This window comes from Amphiura filiformis, chromosome 4 (assembly GCF_039555335.1).
Source record: "Amphiura filiformis chromosome 4, Afil_fr2py, whole genome shotgun sequence".
NCBI lineage: Eukaryota > Metazoa > Echinodermata > Ophiuroidea > Amphilepidida > Amphiuridae > Amphiura > Amphiura filiformis.
In genome coordinates, this window is record NC_092631.1 from 23,136,379 (window position 1) to 23,157,785 (window position 21,407).

General features: G+C 36.3%; 1 protein-coding gene across 1 annotated transcript in view; it reads right to left on the reverse strand.

The window, feature by feature from the left end:
- Positions 1–21,407, reverse strand: part of LOC140149739 (medium-chain acyl-CoA ligase ACSF2, mitochondrial-like) — a 49,025-nt gene that overhangs the window by 15,019 nt on the left and 12,599 nt on the right. The window contains exons 10-13 of the mRNA XM_072171797.1: positions 20,394–20,464; positions 19,516–19,617; positions 16,160–16,308; positions 15,184–15,238 (exon numbers count right to left, since the gene is read on the reverse strand). Coding sequence (XP_072027898.1) covers positions 15,184–15,238; positions 16,160–16,308; positions 19,516–19,617; positions 20,394–20,464 — 377 coding nt within the window. The remainder of the gene's footprint in view (positions 1–15,183; positions 15,239–16,159; positions 16,309–19,515; positions 19,618–20,393; positions 20,465–21,407) is intronic.

Sequence of the window (21,407 nt, forward strand, 5' to 3'; positions counted from 1 at the left end):
CGGAGAAATGGAATTACAGACACTTCACCCAAGCAAAAGAAGTTTCTAGTTACTAATGCACAAATCCCGCTATTGCCAGGCCCCTGGATGGCCGGGACTTGGCCGGGGATGTAACAGCTCAATGTGTCCCCGCAGTCCGAGGACATAGTGGGGGAGTGTACGGGGATGTAATGCCTCGAAAACAGGCCGGGATCTACACTGGGAGTGTACCCGGGACGTAATAGAAGAGTACTCACAACTGTGCCGGGTCGTATGCGGGGGAAACACTCGTGGGGACTTCGAACATGGTGCCCGGGGCTAGGGGCGGGGACTTGGCCAGGGATGTACCCCAGAATGTACACAGAAATAGTGCCCGCCCTCGGGGGACAAAGCCGGACTGTAACATGTTTGTAACAGTTTCCAAAATTACATCCCGGGTAGGTCCCGCTATCCCGCCCCCAGGACTACAATTGATTTGTGCATAAAACCTAACTTTGAAGATGAACTTATATGTGTGAAAGTGAAACACTAAACTATATGATGACAAATCATAAACTGTTTCTGAGTTTGATTGACAGTAAGTTTAATTCCAACTTTGCTGTTTTGTAATGTTGGCATATTTTATCAATGATGATCCCAGTAAAGCTATCTACTATAAAAATGAGTATATCCCTTGTTTGTTCCTATGCAGTATGAAACAATATAGCAATGCTCACAGGTGTATGGGTATGTATCACATTCACAGCCTTTGGTCTCTGCAAATCCAATTTAAACCAAATGTTGATAGTTTTTCATATTACATGAACAAGCAAGTGATAACTGATAATTGAGATAATGTGTCTGTAATCAGTTTAAAGGCCCTCTTTTTCTTCATTCAGATTGGAGATTTTGGTACTAGTATCAGTGAGAAGCCCATACATGTATTTCACAGTATTTTAGGTGACCTCAAGGATGAACAGATGATTTATTGTGGTATTTAACTGATTACATGTAATTGTGTCCCAGTTTAAAGAAGAAATAATACAAACAGTTTTAGCTCTTATATTAATTCACAGGGAGCAACTGCAGTTTCAAAATATACACAAGTGCCCAGAAAGATGCGAATTTTAATGATCCCGCTATTCACAAAGCGAGTTTCCATGGCATGTTTTGCATAAGGAACATAACCCTAACATAAATATTAGAAAATTATAAACAAAAACATGTACTAGGGTTTATTTTATCATAAACCTGTAAGGGTGATATCTTTACTGAACAAATACTCCTAAGGGTATCTTTCAGGTACAATCTCACTGGTTTAGGGGAAAATTTGTTGCACAACCGAGTTAAATTCCTGTAAAGGGGTGTATTTTGCTCAAAAGGACAAATCCTGTTTTTATAGGGTATGTTTTGAAAATCTTTGGTAATGGATGTGTACACTGTGGAACTTGAGTGGCCCCTGGGTATTAATCAGAGAGAGGTTCTATTGGGGTTATTAACATTAGGCTGTCAGTTAGAAAAGGTTTGGGTGGGACTGCAGTGGTTCTTGGCAAGACTCCTTATTGAATATGAGTCTTGTTCACCACATTCATCTTGCAGTGCGCATTTCTTTTCACAAAAACGTAGGTCAAAATGTTTGAAGCATTTGTTGGAAAATATGTTGTGAACTTCTAAAATGACACTTTCAATTATCGAAAATATTTTATGCATTATAAGAATTCATGTAACTTATTCTGATTAGTTTGAGTTGGGGGGAATAGCACTCTTCACTTGATTTCTAGATCTGTGCAAGCTTTGAGACATAAAATGATATTTCCCCCCGATATATAAGGAAACAGTCTCTTCAAAATGGTGTCAAGCGAAGTGATGTGTAATCCGATTATCACTATGCCAACTTGATCACACTTGAGTTCTGCACCACGATCGAAATTATCAAAACACAAAGTCTATGGCATGTACTACCAATTCCAAAAGGTGTGTGATCCAGTTACCAAAAATGTAACCACTTTGCTGGCAAATTGGATTTTGTTTTGGTATCCATGCTAGTCCCGTGATGACTCCTAAGGGTTATCAGAATCAAACTGTCTTATAATCTTGAATAGGTTTCTGGAAAGGGCATGTGTACCAAGCATTATCTGAGAACCCCTACTCATGGGATATGTACATTAGGGACGCACCATTAGATTCGCAGGGTGGGGGTAGGAAGTTTTTCTTCCCCCGACTCCAACTTCCTACTCCCCCCCCCCTGAGTATCAAATGGTGTGTCCCTTTACAAACATGTAACCATTAGGGATGAAAAAAACCTCATGTTTTACTGGTGGATGGACTTCTCAAGTATGAAAGGTTTGGTCAGGATTTTTATTTTTGTTAATTAATTCATTAATTAGGCCTATATTTTTTTTAAGCTTTATTTATTTCATACAACATTCAGTGTCTAGCACTGCTTTTCCAAAAGGCTAAAATGACCCAAATATCACCAAAAGCTTGGAACATTTGGCAAGAATTAATTTGTTCTATTTCTTTGGCAAACATATTTTGAAAATGTTCTGAATACTTTCAAAAATTGTCAGTGAAAATCAATAAATTTTGGCCCCCAAATAAAAAAAATATCCTCCCAAAATGGAAAATCTGGGTCGTTCGGGCCCATAATTTTTTTTTTTTGCCTTACAGGAATCTGTTTCCAATTTTAATTCACATGTTAAAGGGGGGACAATTTATATTATGATGAACTGTCATTTGGCACTCTGCCGTGTTCATAAGGATATGATATGTACAGAAATAATGTCAGTAATTTTAATAATATCAGTAATCATGTTCAACAAATGTATATTTATTACAAATGGTGATGAATTATATTAAAAGATTATGATAAGTTCAAGGTTGTGATCAAGTGTCTTCATTGTATTATTCCCAGTTTATGCTATGTGTACACCCAAATGACCAAGAGGTTAGCGGCATTATACACAGGCCTGGAAAAAAATTATTTCCCTCCAAAATATCAGGATTTCCCACCATTATATATGTATTTTTTTATCCAAAAAAAAGCACAGTTTCCCTCTAGATTACCAAATTCCTTAGGAATGTGATTCCTGAATTCCCCATTGTTTCCAGGCCTGATTATAGTACAAATACAATCTATTAGTTGCTCATGATAGAAATTGTACAGACTATTGCCCCAAGGTGGTCTGGAGAGTTTGGGCCTCGAGGTAGATTTCCCACAACTGATGTCCAAGGGAAAATTGTATGCCTGTATTCTACAGTGAAACTTGGGGGTAATGGAATTCACTGTTTCCTAATATAGATCAATCAATATTTATTGTATAACCAGTAACTATTCCGTTCCATATGGTCCATTGTAACAATTCCAGTGCTCCTCCCCTAATCATGGACCATCAGTACGTACATCGAGTGTCCAAGTCAAAATTATTTTAAGTCAAAAAAAAAATCACAATTTTGTGTGTACCTAGTGTGGTGATGGACTATTGATATATAAATGTTACATCAAATCAAGGGCTTGCATGTATGAACTATGCAGCCAGCCATGTAGGAAGACTGTGTTTAAATTTGAAAATACACACCCAGTTTTTGCCCACGCGTGGTCTATACTTTGTACACAAATCTTAAATTTACACACCCAGGTTTTTGAATTTTACACACCCAAACTTTACCTAAGACCTAGTGTTAAATGCATGTTGCTAGTGGCATGTTTGTAACTCATATCCTGATTAGAAAGGTAAATTTCCTGGGGGAAAATTTGGTATCCCCTCCCATAGCCGGTTGCATTGCAAAGGCTGTGCCCCCACTGTTCTGATTAACCTACAGCTACACGTCTGATAACAATGATGTTAATTCATTGACGTGATAAAATGAACTCAAACAATACATTTAAGGAGGGTCAGAGTGGTGTTTGCACTCACAATTTGCACTCAAATATTGAGACAAATAGAGTAGTATGGGTTAAAAGGCAATCCCAATGATTGATAATATAAAGGAGCATCATTTCTGCAGCATGTGCATGTGTTTTCTTAGAAGTGGTTATAAAATACCCTGTTGGTGTTCTATAGCTGGGCTATGAAAAGAAGATAGCACATACAGCAATACAATAATTTCAGACATTTTTGTTTAGGTCATGTTTAACTTTTAATCCCACTCTTACTAAGCAAACAAAACTCATGCTCAAACATTTCAAATTACAAAATTATATTTGCAGATAGCAGCTGCAGACCTTTAAAAATCTGCATATGAACATTCATGAGATTATTATTGGGCACTTGGAATTAATTAACATCCATGTGTTCTATAGGCCTATATTGAGCTATATATTGCAGACATGAATGGTGGATGACCAATGCAGATGGTGTATCTAATTGTTTAAGGACATGTCGTGATCCACAGCCTCATCCCCCACTTGTTTCCAAAAAAGTTGAGATTTTTATACCACTATAATGTTTATGTACCAAAAATTTCTGGCAGATTAATTCGTTTAACAAAAATATCGTCAAATTTGATTTTCCATCTGGTATACCAGAACGAAATTACAACAGTGGCCTATGGAACAGTGTAATTCACATAATCATGCATAACTCGCAAATAAATCCGAATCAACTGAATTTTTTTTCGTGGATATATACTGAAAAATGTCAAATGCTAGGATCACGAAATCCTCCTTTAAAGACATATTATAACATTTACTGAGAATGACGCCCTCGCTGATTTAAAAAAAAAATTTTTTTACACAATTATATTGTACTTTATTAAGGGGGTACTACACCCCTGCCCAATTTTGTGCCTATTTTTGCATTTTTCTCAAAAATTATAGCGCATTGGTGACAAGTAAGATATGTATATTATAGGGGCAAGGAGTACAACTATTGCACTGTAAATTTTATTTCTGCACAGACAACAGTTGTGGAGTTACAGTCAAAAATGAGGGAAACCAATATTTGATCAATAAATCAATAACTACTTGTCTTGAGTTGCTGAATTTTCAGTGCAGTAGTTGTAGTCCTTGCCCCTATAATATACATCTTACTTCTCACCAATGCGCTATTATTTTTGAGAAAAATGCAAAAATAGGCACAAAATTGGCCAAGGGTGTAGTACCCCCTTAAACCAATATACCCTGCAAAAATCAAGACTCTAGGTGCTGTGTAGTTTTGTCAAAAATCCAAGATTTTGAATAAAACGAAGGAACCTGCGTTTTTTATTATTACGATGGAAATATTAGTTGAACGCATACGATGGTCATTACTCATTACACATAGTAATGCGTACACGGCGTGCGGGATGGTGATCTACACAAAGGGTCGTACCATAACATGACCGAACGAGTGGAGCGTATTGGCGACATATGCGCTGGAAGTAAATTTAAATTTTCTTTGCTTTGTCGTGAGTTGTTCGGATCACAAATAAAAGGGGATATATGTGCCCATCCACCACAAACTGGTCGTAAAGTCAGCATTTTCCATTTTGAGATACAATCAAAAACAGTTTATGGATTTCTATGTAAAATATAGTAGGAATTTGACCTTTGATGAACCATAACATCACTTCCAGATGTCAGATAAAGCTGGTTGAGGTGTCATTTTAAAGCTGAAAGTGAATTCTTTCAAAATCTGCAATAAACAGAAAATGATCTAGAGCCGTGGCACTTCGTGGTGGATGGCCACATATCTGACAGTAAAAAGTAACATTTATGGCCAAGAAATGCTAATCTATTTTGTATGAAAATGTTATAATATGGCTTTAACTGTGAAGCCTTGTTTGTTGTAAAATGTTGACACTCATGCAATATCCAATACAGGGCATGTGAAATGAGTCATGCCCATGTCTGAATCGATATACAATTACAAAACCAGGAAGTTGCAGTTTACTAATTTTTAGAAAGCTTACAATATAACAACATGCATGACGTAGTTTATACTAGGTTCAAAAAAGGTAAAATATCATGTCACTTCACATCACAACTGCATAGAAGTTATAATTTTCACTGAACGAACATCTCATCTGATATCTGATCGGAGCAGAAGTAAACAAACCAACAGCTGATCCAACCTCGTTACAGTATATAAATTTCACACAGACATTCGATTTTACAATGCACTTTTTCTTCAGTTGATTTGTACGGGTAGAAACAGTGTATATGAGACTACGAGACTAAATTGTAAATTGGATCAGCTGACCAAACATCTGACCGGTCAGGTACAGGGCGCACACCACTAAATAATTGTCCCATTGAAATACGTGTAAAAACACCAGTTTTATTTGCTCGTTTTGAGGCCTTTTCGGCACATTCTGAGAAATTTAAGGATAACCAGTCGATTGCAAATCGATGAAAGTTTAACATATGTTTCAATGTATGGGTAGTCTTCCGTCTCGTTTTCCCGGTAGGAGCCGCTAAACAGCGCCCTCACTGTTTTTGACATGCTCTCATGACTGTAAACCCGTTTCTGCCCATTTTTTAATACGCGGACCTATTTTCTCGATAATTATAAAATGCGACTTTTTAGTGATTCAAATTCATGCACAGGCTTTACACTTTTATTTAAGCTATCATTCGCTACTCTTTCTGATTATTAGTCCAAAGAGCAGCCCATTATACCTCAAAAACTTTCTGTATTTTACCGGAACTCAGTAGGGTTGCACAAATGGCGCATTGATTTAGTGGTGTGCTCCCTTGGGTTTCTGATGTTCATAAAATTTAATTCTTTTATCTTTTTCTTGAAATATAAAATGTTTTGAGTAAAACGCTCGAAACAGAATTGCTCTGTGACATTCACTTCAAGAGAAATTCCCTTTCAAAGTTACATGGTGGATTCCGAAAATAGGCAAATTTTCAACATTTTGACCATTCATGCTTATTCTTCTATATTTGCATTAAATTCCAATTCTCTAGATAGTTTTTAACCTTCCATCTGATGAAATTCGGTTTTAAATGAGAGTAAATCACGTTTCACAATTGCATGGGTCTACTGTTAATGATTTATAACAATCACCCCCCCGCCCATATAAAACCAAGATTTGGCAGCTTTAAACGGCACGCACCGATTTGTCACCTTAAGCCCAAATTGCTTTAAATCCAAGAAATCTTGTTTTCACACAATTTGTGGCAATTTCTTGAACTTTGAAGGCCTCTGGGGAATAATCTTAGCGCAATTTGCATCTAAAACGCATTAAATATATTCACTAACATATAAACTATCTATTTAAATCGAAAAACTGCAATTGAATCAAAAGCCATTTCAATTTTGGCTGAATCTCTGAAAAGCACGGTTTTACTCCTAGGCCCTTCGAAGGGCGCACACCACTAAATAATTGTCCCATTGAAATACGTGTAAAAACACCAGTTTTATTTGCTCGTTTTGAGGCCTTTTCGGCACATTCTGAGAAATTTAAGGATAACCAGTCGATTGCAAATCGATGAAAGTTTAACATATGTTTCAATGTATGGGTAGTCTTCCGTCTCGTTTTCCCGGTAGGAGCCGCTAAACAGCGCCCTCACTGTTTTTGACATGCTCTCATGACTGTAAACCCGTTTCTGCCCATTTTTTAATACGCGGACCTATTTTCTCGATAATTATAAAAATGCGACTTTTTTTTGATTTTTTATTCATGCACAGGCTTTACACTTTTATTTAAGCTATCATTCGCTACTCTTTCTGATTATTAGTCCAAAGAGCAGCCCATTATACCTCAAAAACTTTCTGTATTTTACCGGAACTCAGTAGGGTTGCACAAATGGCGCATTGATTTAGTGTTGTGCTCCCTTCAAGGGTTTCTGATGTTCATAAAATTTAATTCTTTTATCTGTTTCTTGAAATGTAAAATGTTTTGAGTAAAACGCTCGAAACAGAATTGCTCTGTGACATTCACTTCAAGAGAAATTCCCTTTCAAAGTTACATGGTGGATTCCGAAAATAGGCAAATTTTCAACATTTTGACCATTCATGCTTATTCTTCTATATTTGCATTAAATTCCAATTCTCTAGATAGTTTTTAACCTTCCATCTGATGAAATTCGGTTTTAAATGAGAGTAAATCACGTTTCACAATTGCATGGGTCTACTGTTAATGATTTATAACAATCACCCCCCGCCCATATAAAACCAAGATTTGGCAGCTTTAAACGGCACGCACCGATTTGTCACCTTAAGCCCAAATTGCTTTAAATCCAAGAAATCTTGTTTTCACACAATTTGTGGCAATTTCTTGAACTTTGAAGGCCTCTGGGGAATAATCTTAGCGCAATTTGCATCTAAAACGCATTAAATATATTCACTAACATATAAACTATCTATTTAAATCGAAAAAACTGCAATTGAATCAAAAGCCATTTCAATTTTGGCTGAATCTCTGAAAAGCACGGTTTGGGTTTCTGATGTTCATAAAATTTAATTCTTTTATCTTTTTCTTGAAATATAAAATGTTTTGAGTAAAACGCTCGAAACAGAATTGCTCTGTGACATTCACTTCAAGAGAAATTCCTTTTCAAAGTTACATGGTGGATTCCGAAAATAGGCAAATTTTCAACATTTTGACCATTCATGCTTATTCTTCTATATTTGCATTAAATTCCAATTCTCTAGATAGTTTTTAACCTTCCATCTGATGAAATTCGGTTTTAAATGAGAGTAAATCACGTTTCACAATTGCATGGGTCTACTGTTAATGATTTATAACAATCACCCCCCGCCCATATAAAACCAAGATTTGGCAGCTTTAAACGGCACGCACCGATTTGTCACCTTAAGCCCAAATTGCTTTAAATCCAAGAAATCTTGTTTTCACACAATTTGTGGCAATTTCTTGAACTTTGAAGGCCTCTGGGGGGAATAATCTTAGCGCAATTTGCATCTAAAACGCATTAAATATATTCACTAACATATAAACTATCTATTTAAATCGAAAAAACTGCAATTGAATCAAAAGCCATTTCAATTTTGGCTGAATCTCTGAAAAGCACGGTTTTACTCCTAGGCCCTTCGAAGGGCGCACACCACTAAATAATTGTCCCATTGAAATACGTGTAAAAACACCAGTTTTATTTGCTCGTTTTGAGGCCTTTTCGGCACATTCTGAGAAATTTAAGGATAACCAGTCGATTGCAAATCGATGAAAGTTTAACATATGTTTCAATGTATGGGTAGTCTTCCGTCTCGTTTTCCCGGTAGGAGCCGCTAAACAGCGCCCTCACTGTTTTTGACATGCTCTCATGACTGTAAACCCGTTTCTGCCCATTTTTTATTTCGCGGACCTATTTTCTCGATAATTATAAAAATGCGACTTTTTTAGTGATTCAAATTCATGCACAGGCTTTACACTTTTATTTAAGTTATCATTCGCTACTCTTTCTGATTATTAGTCCAAAGAGCAGCCCATTATACCTCAAAAACTTTCTGTATTTTACCGGAACTCAGTAGGGTTGCACAAATGGCGCATTGATTTAGTGGTGTGCTCCCTACAGATCAGCTGTTTAGGTTTGATCTACCAGGCCTTGAACTGCTTACGCATGGTCATCGGGTTGTGCTTGCAGGTGTTTTTGAATTGTTTCGACAGGCTGTTCGAGGTCGGGCCGAGGGACTCAGGCTAGTCAGCTATTAAAATGGATGGTTAGCCAAAATCGTGCAAATTCAAAGGAAATGTTTGGTAATTTTCAATAAAGATTAGTTCCAAAATGGGACGTTGTGGCAGTATGCTAAAGAAGAAGAAATGTGCGTCAAGTTTCATAGGTGCAGCACGGTGAGTAAGAAAATGTGAATTTACAAAAAAAAAAAAAAAAACCGACATTTGTCACCCAAATAATTACGAAGAAGATTTACGAAGAACTAAATAAGTCCAAGTTGTCCCTTGTACCAGTTGTTTTTATCACTTGCAAACTTCGGTAGCAACCAAAATATACACGGAGAGTGACTTGAATAAAATTCGGTTGTAATGTGCATAATGTTTGCACGAAATGCCGACGGTCAAAACAAAATTTTGAGCATGCCATTGTGAAAAATGATTCTTAATGCGAGTACATACATAAAACCGACAGAAAACACTAAAATGGGAAGACAAATTCAACTGTAATATTTAAATGGAAAATTCGCAGATGCTAAAACCATACTGAAATTTTGTGTGTATGTATGTATAACAACTGTCCAACAGCGATTGTTTCTGACATTTCTCTTTAATGAAAAATGTGCAAAAAACCGCTTTTTCACTAATTTGCCCCAAAAATCTGACCAGATATAAAAGTTAGTAAAAAAAGAGTATACATGGCATGTACTGACCCATGGTAGTTATCACACATGATAATGAGTGTAGGTCATCTTTACTTTTCGACAGGGGCTACCCTGACCAACGTCGCTACCCCAGTAACAGATTCAGTTTTTTATTAAAAAAAATGTTGAAAGGCGACGCCACTATTTTCAACGGCAAAACTAGCATTAAAACTTGTTCCGTTAGCAGTAATTCGGTCAGGGTCTACTTTTCCTCTGAAATCGATTTGTATAATTTCATATCTATTTTAGTCATTAATAGGTTAGCATCTTTCATTTAAATCAGAACATGCCGACCTCACGAAGAACATGGTCCATAAGGACACCACGTATCCATATATTTTTAACCGGAACTCATCACAATTGCACCTTTCGCGCAGTGATTTGGTGTAATGCGCCCTAGTGTGACTTGCCATTCAATGTAAATCAGCTCAGCGAACTCACTTTTGTTTTTCTGCCGAAAGCAGTATGTATTGGAATTGGAACTAGAGCAAAAATAAGTAACAATTTCCCTCTTTTTGGTCCGAAGAATGGCCCTAAGAAATGTATAGCAGAATGACCCTATAAACAGTCAGGAGTAACTGGTCTACCTTTAGTAGGGCTATCTTACATTACGCATAATTATTTAATCATACTGCATATCTATGCCAAATATAATGTTTCTGTGTAAAATATGGAAATAGTTGTGTTTTTATTTTAAATGATAATCCCTAAATTGTTATTTTTGTCGTTACAGCCTACGTGTCGTTGCGCCACATGATAAAGGAATCAAAACAAGATCAGTGAAGATTGGCCATCAATAGACAGACTATAGTCCATGACAATGTACAATGTATAAAGCATCAAGAAAATTGACTTAACATCAGAAAGGTTAGATGCAGCCAAAGATTTCGGATGAACTGGCCACTTGAGAGAGCCATAATTGTAAAAGAATGGCATGGAGCAACTCCTAGATCAACCCTCCTTCTTCCTGCAAATTCTGCCTTTGGGTCCATCGTAGAGGAGTTGGCACCACATACTACTCATCAGTTCCAGTTCTAACCTTGTTAGTCATGAAGGGTCAAAGGGTCCTTCATTCCATCTATATCCCGCAGATGGAATGTACTCCCGCCTCAAATTCCAGGAATTGTGAAACGGACCAGCTTCAAAACGGAGGTTAACAGCTATCTAGGCGCCAACCCATCAGCTTAATGATAACAGCTGTTATTGCCTTGATATGTGTCTTAACATACAAAGAAAGAAGGTGAACAACTAAGCAAGCAATACAGATTCTGGTCTAGATTTTCTTGATATTGGTAGTGATGACATCATCAATGCGAAATAAGCCTACTTCGATGCTTATCTCCTTCAGCTAAAACTTATCACGACAAGGATCCTTTGAACATGTGTCGAAGGGTGGAGTGCAAGCGCAGAACAGTTCCAAAACTATTGATCACATTCTCTGTATGATCTGATCATCAGTCTAAGAAAGTTAGTGTGAAGTTCTTCCATGAGAAAAATAAAAGTATTTAGTTGTATAATCTGTCAACAATTTCCAGTTTAGTTAGCGTATCAAAAGTCAAGACTTGGAAACCATATGTTAAAGATACCTTGCATGGTATCAGAAGTTTTAAGTAAGTTGTAACGTGAAAAGAAGATTTGTACGCGTTTTCTTTAAGTTAATATTGAATGGATATTCCAAATGCGCAAGCCAGGGAAACCCCTTATTAACATTAAATACGAGGTTCATTCAAAAAGTTCTACATGTACCTCCATCGTCACCTCTCTATCTTACGTGTCAGGCAATTGAAATTAAACATCCCAGCAAACACAAAATGTTTTCGAGATCATTCGTAAAAGGTTATAAAAGGTTGTCAGAAAACGTTTAAATGTCGGGTTATATAAAGGTTATATTAAGGGTATAAAACATTTTCATAGCATTAAAAACCATTTTGATAATCTTCTGCCCAGCAAACACAAAATGTTTTACAGAAACGTTTAAATGTCGGGTTATATAAAGGGTATAAAAACGTTTAAATAACATTCCAAAAACATTTTTGAAAACTTGATACAAAACATTCTGAACAGAATGTTATTTTGAGGTTGAAAAAATATTTTGCGAAAAATGTTTGCCCAAAATATTTGCAATAACATTTTAAAAACGTTTTCATGACATTTATATAACCCGAAATGTAAATGTTATTAAAACGTTTTGAAAAAAAAAAAAAAAATGAAAAACATTTCTGTGTTTGCTGGACGCAAATATTTTAACATAATTAGTTATTTAAGTGTTGACAAAATATTTGGCAAAATGTTTGCATTGATAGTTTACAATAGCATTTTGAAAACATTGTTAAAATATTGTTGTAGTGTTTTTTTATACAAAATGTTTTAAAACGTTTTCATGACCTTTATATAACCCGACATTTTAATGTTATAAATACGTTTTTACCTAAGCCAAAAGCCAAATTATGATTATACCCGTACATCTTGGCTACAAAATAAAAGTTATTAAATGTAATGTTTGGTTTTTAAGATGTGTTTGTTGAAGCGAATACAGATTTGGTGCGCCGGAAACGGTCTGGAAAAAAAAGGCAAGTTTGATTTAAAAGGTGGCCTACATCTATGTGGAAGTCATTACAGATTTATTTCTGAAAATAATTAAATTGCTGTATTTTTGTCCAAATACTTTAATCAATATCTAATGCTTGCATGTAGTGCAATTTAACTGGGTATCGTGTATCTTGCACCCTCAATTCAGCATGATCAGTGCTGTAATTAGAGCTGATAAATTTGGCGGCCATTTAGGATTTGAAGGTTAAAAGCAGGTCCAATAATCAAATTGAGGCTTATTACGGTAAACTGATATGAAAAGGTGAGAAATTAGCACAAGGTTGCAGGTTTACTCAGTGGTGGCCATCTTGAAAAAACAAATTGGTCAAAAATTTGATTTTTGGACAAAATGTGATTTTTGGTCAAAATGAGATTTTTGATCAAAATGAGATTTTTGGTCAAAAATGAGATTTTTGGTCAAAAATGAGATTTTTGGTCAAAAATGAGATTTTTTGGTCAAAAATGAGATTTTTGGTCAAAAAGATTTTTGGTCAAAAAGAGATTTTTGGTCAAAAAGTAGATTTTTGGTCAAAAAGTAGATTTTTGGTCAAAAAGTAGATTTTTGGTCAAAAAGTAGATTTTTGGTTAAAAAGTAAATTTTTGGTCAAAAAGTAGATTTTTAGTCAAAAATGAGATTTTTGGCAAAAATGAGATTTTTGGGCAAAAATGAGTTTTTTGGTCAAAAATTAGATTTTTGGTCAAAAATTAGATTTTTGGTCAAAAATTAGATTTTTGGTCAAAAATTAGATTTTTGGTCAAAAATGTGATTTTTAGTCAAAAATGTGATTTTTGGTCAAAAATGTGACCGCTGCACACGGCACCCCACACCCGGTTGCCTGCCGCGTATGGGTGCCTACTGCACGGGGCCCTCTGCACCGACCACAACGCATGACCGCTGCGCACGACCTACCAACTCCACACCGGGTTGCCTCCCGCGCGGTGCTGCCGCGTATGAATTCCAACTGTGCATTCTGCACCGACTACGATGCGGGCGATATACCCGTGGCAATTCTCCATGGCGATACCAGGCCTATAATCATGATATAGTACACCTGCCGGCCGATTGTGAAACTCTACACGGGTAAGTATCAATTTATTACTATCATTTAGTAATTAGGCCCTATATTTGAATGATAATTTACAAAATAATATACAACGTCAGAAACTGACCCGTGTGCCCACTGGGACGGTTCTTTTACAAGCGTTCGTCTCATTACACATGCTTGTCTCATTGCAACTCGTTATTAGACTATACGATTGTTACACCAAACAGTTATTAGACCAAATGGTTATTAGACCAAATGGTAACTAGTCTATATGGTTAGTCATGTTAGTAGACATACTGGTTATTGGACCAAACAACATTAGACTAAATGTACATTAGACTATATGATTATCAGTTTATTAGTTGTAATTAGCCTCTCGAATAGCCCAATTGTACATGTTGTATACAGACCAAAATGGGTACTAAAAGAAATGGCAATAGACCCCAACATACACACCCCTACGCACCCCTATATACATAACTATTATAGTCAGATGATAGATTTCTAATGCTTAAAGATTCAAGGGGCAACTTCTACCTAGGGCATACCAAACACAAAATGAAAATTAGCAATCATAATAAAAACACTCTATATTTAAGTCAACAACTTGTTTGTGAAGGTAACTATGAACGGGCTTCGGATGGAAAGCGGGAGGTTGTTCCAAACCATACAAAGTTAGTCCTGCTACAGATAAATCCTATACAACGATTTATTTTACAGCTTAGTATCATGTCATTGGAAGTCTATTGGATGAACGAAGGTTACCTATGGAATGAGCATTGTACAATGTTATATGGAATGGTATCTGATGGAAAGATAAAGACCACAAAAGAATTAAGGTACCGGTTATTGTCACCCTATATCCTAAACAAAGACGGATATGTCATAATCAAAACTTGCATCCAATAGCTGCAACTTTTAGCTCGAATTTAGGACCTCATTCGTTGAAATCGGTTAAGAAATAAAGACACGGTGATCCCAAATGCCAAGGAAGATGCAAATTCAAAAAAGATGCAGATCCATTAGATGCCATATTGATTTGTACAAAGAGCGTTCTCTAACAACAGAACGAGCGCCGTGCTTTCCATTGAAAAACAGAGCAACTTTGATTTCGTCCCTTAATTGGGTTCTCGACCACCATTTCATTAATTATCAACCGATTCCGATGTCATCAATAATTGTGGTCTTAAAGTAGAGCTAAAGGGTGCACGTAATGCGACGTAATGGCTGCTGGTTTTAATTTTGTCTTTGTTTAGGATATACAGGGGTGAACATAACTGGTACCTTTTTTCTTTTGTGGTCTGTATTGTGTTAAACTTGTGCATTACCGCTTTTCTTCCGACAACCCGAAGGTACCCACTTTCATCTAATGTTCCCAAGTCCCTAAAATGTTAAATGAATAAAATATTAATAGAATTAGACTTATCATTATTAGATTCATTAGAGAATGAAATCTAAAGACAACAAAAAACATCTTTTATGATCTTGATTTTGACACAATTTGACGTTTGTCTAAGAACTTGAAATACTTTTTCCAAACACGCTTTTTAAGCACCATTCAACTTGTTCTAGTTTATCATCGACTTGCCTCATTTTGCTACCCACTATCATTGATATAGCATGTGACAGTGAGTTCATGCAGCCAATTTCAGATCCTGCTATGTTTTCTTTTAAAAATACGTAATTTACGATATTTACAATACGATAATATTCAAACATCGATTGCAAAGTCTGATAACGAATAATGTACAGAGCATAAGGAAAAGCACACAAATCCCGCCGACATATCGACCGATTTGTGGCATGCTAAGTCGCGACCTGGGTTGTTGACTTGAGCTGGTGGGCTGATACACACACATTAACTGTTACTGTTACTGTTTTACCATCCGAGCTCACTATTTTTGTATCGCCCTAAGAGGTATCGGCTTTACCCATGTGATAGGCAATGTTTATCCAGCTATTGTATTCATGTTTGTAACCTTCTAGGCAGGAACTTCTTTGTTGATTTGCCTTTTGCTAAAGTTTCTATTGGAGGAATGTGAGTAAACACAAGTCAAGGACTTGTAATTTGCAAGATTTGCATGTGTGCCAACATTCACATCTTCAATTCAAAATTTATTCACCAATCTCCAAGAGAATAAAAACACGGTACATATAATTATTGATAATTGCAAAGATATTTAGGAACTCAAAACTGGTCGGTCGATATATGGGCGACATTTGCTTCGGTCCCCCTAACTGACGTCGAGATTCCAACTGAAAATTATCCCGTGGACGAGCATATTAAAATCATATGTATCTTACCCTGTGTGGTACCATCCATTCGGTTTCTTGGCTGCTTTTGTCTTCTCTACTTCTCCCCAGTAATGTAAAAATAAAGATCGACCTCTAAAGCAGATTTCTCCAATCTCATTAATTGGTAGGATCTGACCATCATCATCAATAACCTTCATCTGTTTATGGTATAGTTAGAATCATTTAGGCCACTTGTTAAAAATCAATTACGTTTTAGCAAAAAAACATTTAAATGTGTTACCATTAGACTTCAACACGTGAGCATTGCTCCGGCGTGAATTTTCTTTCACCTTTCAGTTAGGACGCTGGACAACCAATTCTTTAGAAATGCATAGTCGCGCTAAAAGTCGATCGATACATGTTAAAATAGCACCAGAGATACACCGTTTTGCTATGAAATTTATTTTCTCGGTCAAATATAAAGCAATATTTTTTTTTTCTTCAGTAATGTCAGTTAAAGACATAGTGCTTGGATATCATTTTTTTAAATCCTGGTGTTAAAATTCAAGCATCATATTTTGTCTTTTAGTGTGATATTTTTGATTTTTATAGGCCTTTAGTTCGCCCGCGAGCTTTTTACGGAATTCATTTTTTAGCGTCTCAAACTAATACAGTTTGCTAAAGAAAGATATTTCCCACCTCTGTAAAGCACATCGTGTGGGTCTATATATTATAGTTTTGTCAGAATTTCCGTTTTTATTTTACCCTTTTTCCCTTCATGATCCGAAAATGTCAAACTCAGTACTTTATCTCAAGAGCAACCAGCAGAAATAATCGATATTTCAATTGTTGTCAACAAGGTCCCTTTTCCATTGAAAACCAGGATTGCCTGACCAGCGATTTGGTAGCCCAAATCCCCAATTCTGGTAAATGAGGTGAATTTTGGAAATTTGCTCCCGTGATAGCCTGCAATTTCAATTTATAGGGGCTATGGATTCCATGATTATGAAAACCATTTTGTCTGTTTGTTTGTTTGTTTTTTCTGTCCCTCCTATCTCCAGGTGAATTTTGAATGACCCCCCCCCATCGCGGGTTGGCATTTTCATTACACCCTTCAGACTTGCGTTCGGGTTTGTATAGGCCTATTTGTCATAAGTTAGCGCTATAGGACCTACTTTCTAAATGTATAGCTATAGCCGTGCTATATAAATATTATAAGGTACCGGTATGTAATATTATGTAGCCCTATGGGGGTGGGGTGGGTACTCAACACATTTTAACCATGACTTACAATGCAAGGCTCATTGTTGCCATAAATGATTTTTCCTTTAGGTCATTATAATAGGTTGTTATAAACTTCCATGTTTAACCTTGTATTGTTTTGGCTGCTTCATTATGACTTTCGGTGGGTTTAAGCAATTTCAAACAAACACAAACAAAAGGCACTATACACAGTCACCTTCATGACAATTGAAACACTAGGTAATTTCTTTGCTATATTGAAGTTCTGGCAACACTGTATCCAGGCCGGGCACCCAGAGATATCGATCCACAATGCTAGTATTAGCCTAAGATTTCACGCGTGGATTTGAAAAATTTTCAGCTGGTAGTCAAAAATTATGGAATCAAAACGGAAATTCTGACCAAATTATGATATATCGCTCACGGTGATGTGCGTTAGAAAGTTGGGAAAAATCCTTCTTTAGCGAGCTATATTACTTTGAAAAGCTAAAAGGTAGATCCAAAAAAAGGCTCGCGGGCAGAGTTGAAGCCTATCAAAATCGAAAATCTTACACTAAATGACTGAATTTCACGACTAAGTTTAACACTAAGAATTGAAAAAAAATACAGTATCAAGCATTACAGTTTTTCCTGACATTTACTGAAAAAATGAAAATTATTGCTTTTCATTTGGCCGAGAAAAAAATTTTACACTGAAAAGGTGTAACTCAAAATTTTGTTCATTTGAATACCAAATTCGATCGTTTGTATTGCCTTATTAAATGACTGAGTGAGCCTTGCAGAACAATAACAATCGGTTGTCCAGCGTCCTAACTGCTTTTCTACTGTTATACCACAGATCATACCTTGAGAGGACACTTGGCTCATTTGCATGGCAGTCGGACTCTCCATTGTATTTGTTCATTTGTGTATGGAGAGCAATGGCGACCCGTCATTGTATTTGTTCATTTGTGTATGGAGAGCCATTCTTGGAGCTCATGGGACTCAGGCTAGGTCCTCAGGTAGAGTCAGACACTGTATGTACTAGAAACGCATATTCTTAATTCCGCGTTTATTCAATGTTAGCCTAAATTTGTATTGCCCGGCGGCCCCGCACTGATACGTTACGCGGTACCTCTGCATTGAACCATATCATGTTGATCACTTGCACCTGTAAGATAAGTATCTTTGAAAAGACCGGTATTGTATTCTATGATTATAGACATACACAGGTGATTAGTGCAACCTGCTTGTAGTGCGGCGCGGTATATTCAAAATTGTTTTCACCTATTGCTATGGTAGTTAATCCGATTTATTACGTAACTTCGCCAGCGTATAAACTTGTCTTGTGCGATTGCCCGAACGCGACTATAATAAACGAGTTTTGTTACCAATTTTGGGATCTAATAAACGAGTTTTGTTACCAATTTTGGGATCTGTGTATCTTGTGGTGACATTATAGGCATCATATCCATTGTTATGTGTGCATTCAGAGCTTGCTGGACGACAGCTCGGCAGTTATAATTCTGGGTTTTTTTCTGTTGGTATTTAATATGTTGATGCATTTGCCGAATAATTAAATAGATTAAAAAAAAAAGGGTTTTTGACTACCAAAAGTCGATACCGGATAAAAGGGACTGGTTTATATTCAGTTGGGATTCGTCATTATCGTATGCGGTACATAATAATGACGAGTTATCACTCCTTGTCAACTAAGGCGGTAAGTTATAGCATATTTTCATTATATACCGTGTGTCATAAGTCTGTTCCTCCCCCCATAAGAAAACCATTTTAACATGCTTTAAATTAAACTTACACAATTAATTTGATATTAATTTGTTACTGGTTATTGTTTTAGATTAATTAAAATGTCACTTAGCAATTTATTTGAAGTTGTTGTCTCTTTATGGTCGATAACCTCCGAAGGTATGCAAACCTCTGTTATTGTTGTTTTTCTATTGAAATCCGAGGTTTGGTGACCTTTGAATCTGTCAAAACATACAAAATTAGCTCTAAAAATCTAGAACAACAGCCGACATATTTTTTTCTTTGCAATGCGCCTTTGGATTCATTGCAGCTAGTAGCCCAAATGCAAATAAACAGAGGGGGTACTTCCATATTGATGCTACGGTCCATGGGAAGTCGGAATATAGGCGGAACGGACTTTCGACACACGGTATATAATATGAAAAAAAATAACTTACCTCCGAACCATCCACAGGAAAATATCCAGGGCTGTGTAGAATTTCAGTGGGATCTGTGGGTGATTGTATGGCTGCAAATCCCTCTGTACCACCATATCCTAGCTACACGTTCGTAAACAAAAATATTTAGTGTTTAATTATATTGAAACGAGTAAAATAAAATACAAACACACAAGTATTGTTGATAAATTTATGATACCCTAGAACTTTTTGTATTGTTCCTTGGACAAATACGAGAATCCCTTTCACAAGTATCATTGCACCAATTGTATGATAGGATTGGCGGGTGCAGTAGTTCTAAAAGTTGATCATGTTTCTGAAAACAAAAACACCGATTGACATAATTATAAAAACAGGGGGGACTTAATGCATAGTATTTACATTATGCACATAGTTCAGATAATACATAGGGCCAATACAGTCCACAACTTATAAGTTCACTCCTAACACTTTTTAAAATAATTCGAAAAATATACAAAATATAGAAATGTAAAAAGATATGTATAGCCCTATTTGTTTTACCCCTGTGGACCAATTAATAGCGTCACACATCATTGCGTTCAGTCACAATGGTTAATTGTGTAAGAAAAGAGGCCGTTTTAAAAGTTGCCCCTGATTCCATAGCAATCCGGTTTTCTTTAACAAACACATGAATAGGCCTGTTGTCTACGTGAATAGGCCTTTTGTCTACGTGTAACACGGGTGATAGAATGCAGTTTAAAATACCCTCTAATGCCGCATTATTTCACATTTTAGGTGAAATTGAGCCGACGGGGACCCAACTTTGGCAGCCATTGAGGTATAGGAATGCGTGAAATTGGATTCGCCTATTGAACATTAATTATCATTTATATACATAGTTGTGGGAATTAACATACCAATACATGTTTAGTGATCTTTGTAGCTCTTTGGCGTAATGAATGAGGAATGATGCTGCCACCTGATATACCTGTAAATGAAAAACAAAATAATTTAGAACGACATTCGACCTCTCTCAATGAGAGTGGCACCTTCGGGAGTGGGGATGACGTACCATCAAAGAACATTTTGCAAATAAGAGAGGAGGACTTAGGGACGCACCATTAGATATTATTGGGGAGGCTAGGGAGTTTTGTGAGTAAAAAAAAAAATTAGAAACAAAATGTGTTGTAGGGTTACCTTTATAGTATGTTTTTATTTTTATATTTTCATTACTGATTATAACCCACAGTAATGCCGACACTGGATTTGTGGTTGTGCATTGTGATCACAGTTGCAAGAAGGGGGTGGGGCTAATTTTAAAAAGGTGATAGTCCAAAAAGGTGATCTCAAGGAAATATTACGAGGAGGGAGCCTATTATAATACATATTATCGGTATGCAGTTTTTACAGTTAGTGGCGCTTTTCTCCCACTCTCCCCTTTCTCTGCCTGTCTCTCTCAATTCTCACCACTTCTGTTTACATGCTTATGAATTAAGAGCCAGTCTCCCTTATTATGTACCCAAATCAGGGGGGTTGTGATAAAAAAAAAAAAATTTCTCTAAAAATAATTTTGGTACATATTAGCACCAACACGGTTGTTTGATGGGATCATTTATTAGTTTTTCAAACAAAACATCATGTACAACCAACTTTTAGGCTTAAACAGCTAAAAGTGATATCATGCTAATGTATACAGATGCTTTTGAGTCATTCTCAACTTTAATTTCCCCTCTTTTACAAAATTATTCACTTTTATAGTATTTTTTAAAGCTTTTTCGGATATAAAATGTATCTATTAATGACAAAATTGGTGGCGCTATTTAGTTACTGGAAATTGCTCTTTGAAGCTTTTAATACAAATAATTCCTTTTATTGTTTGATGAAATTATGTTTGTAAAATTTCGTTGTTGCTTGTTTCACCTATTCCAGCT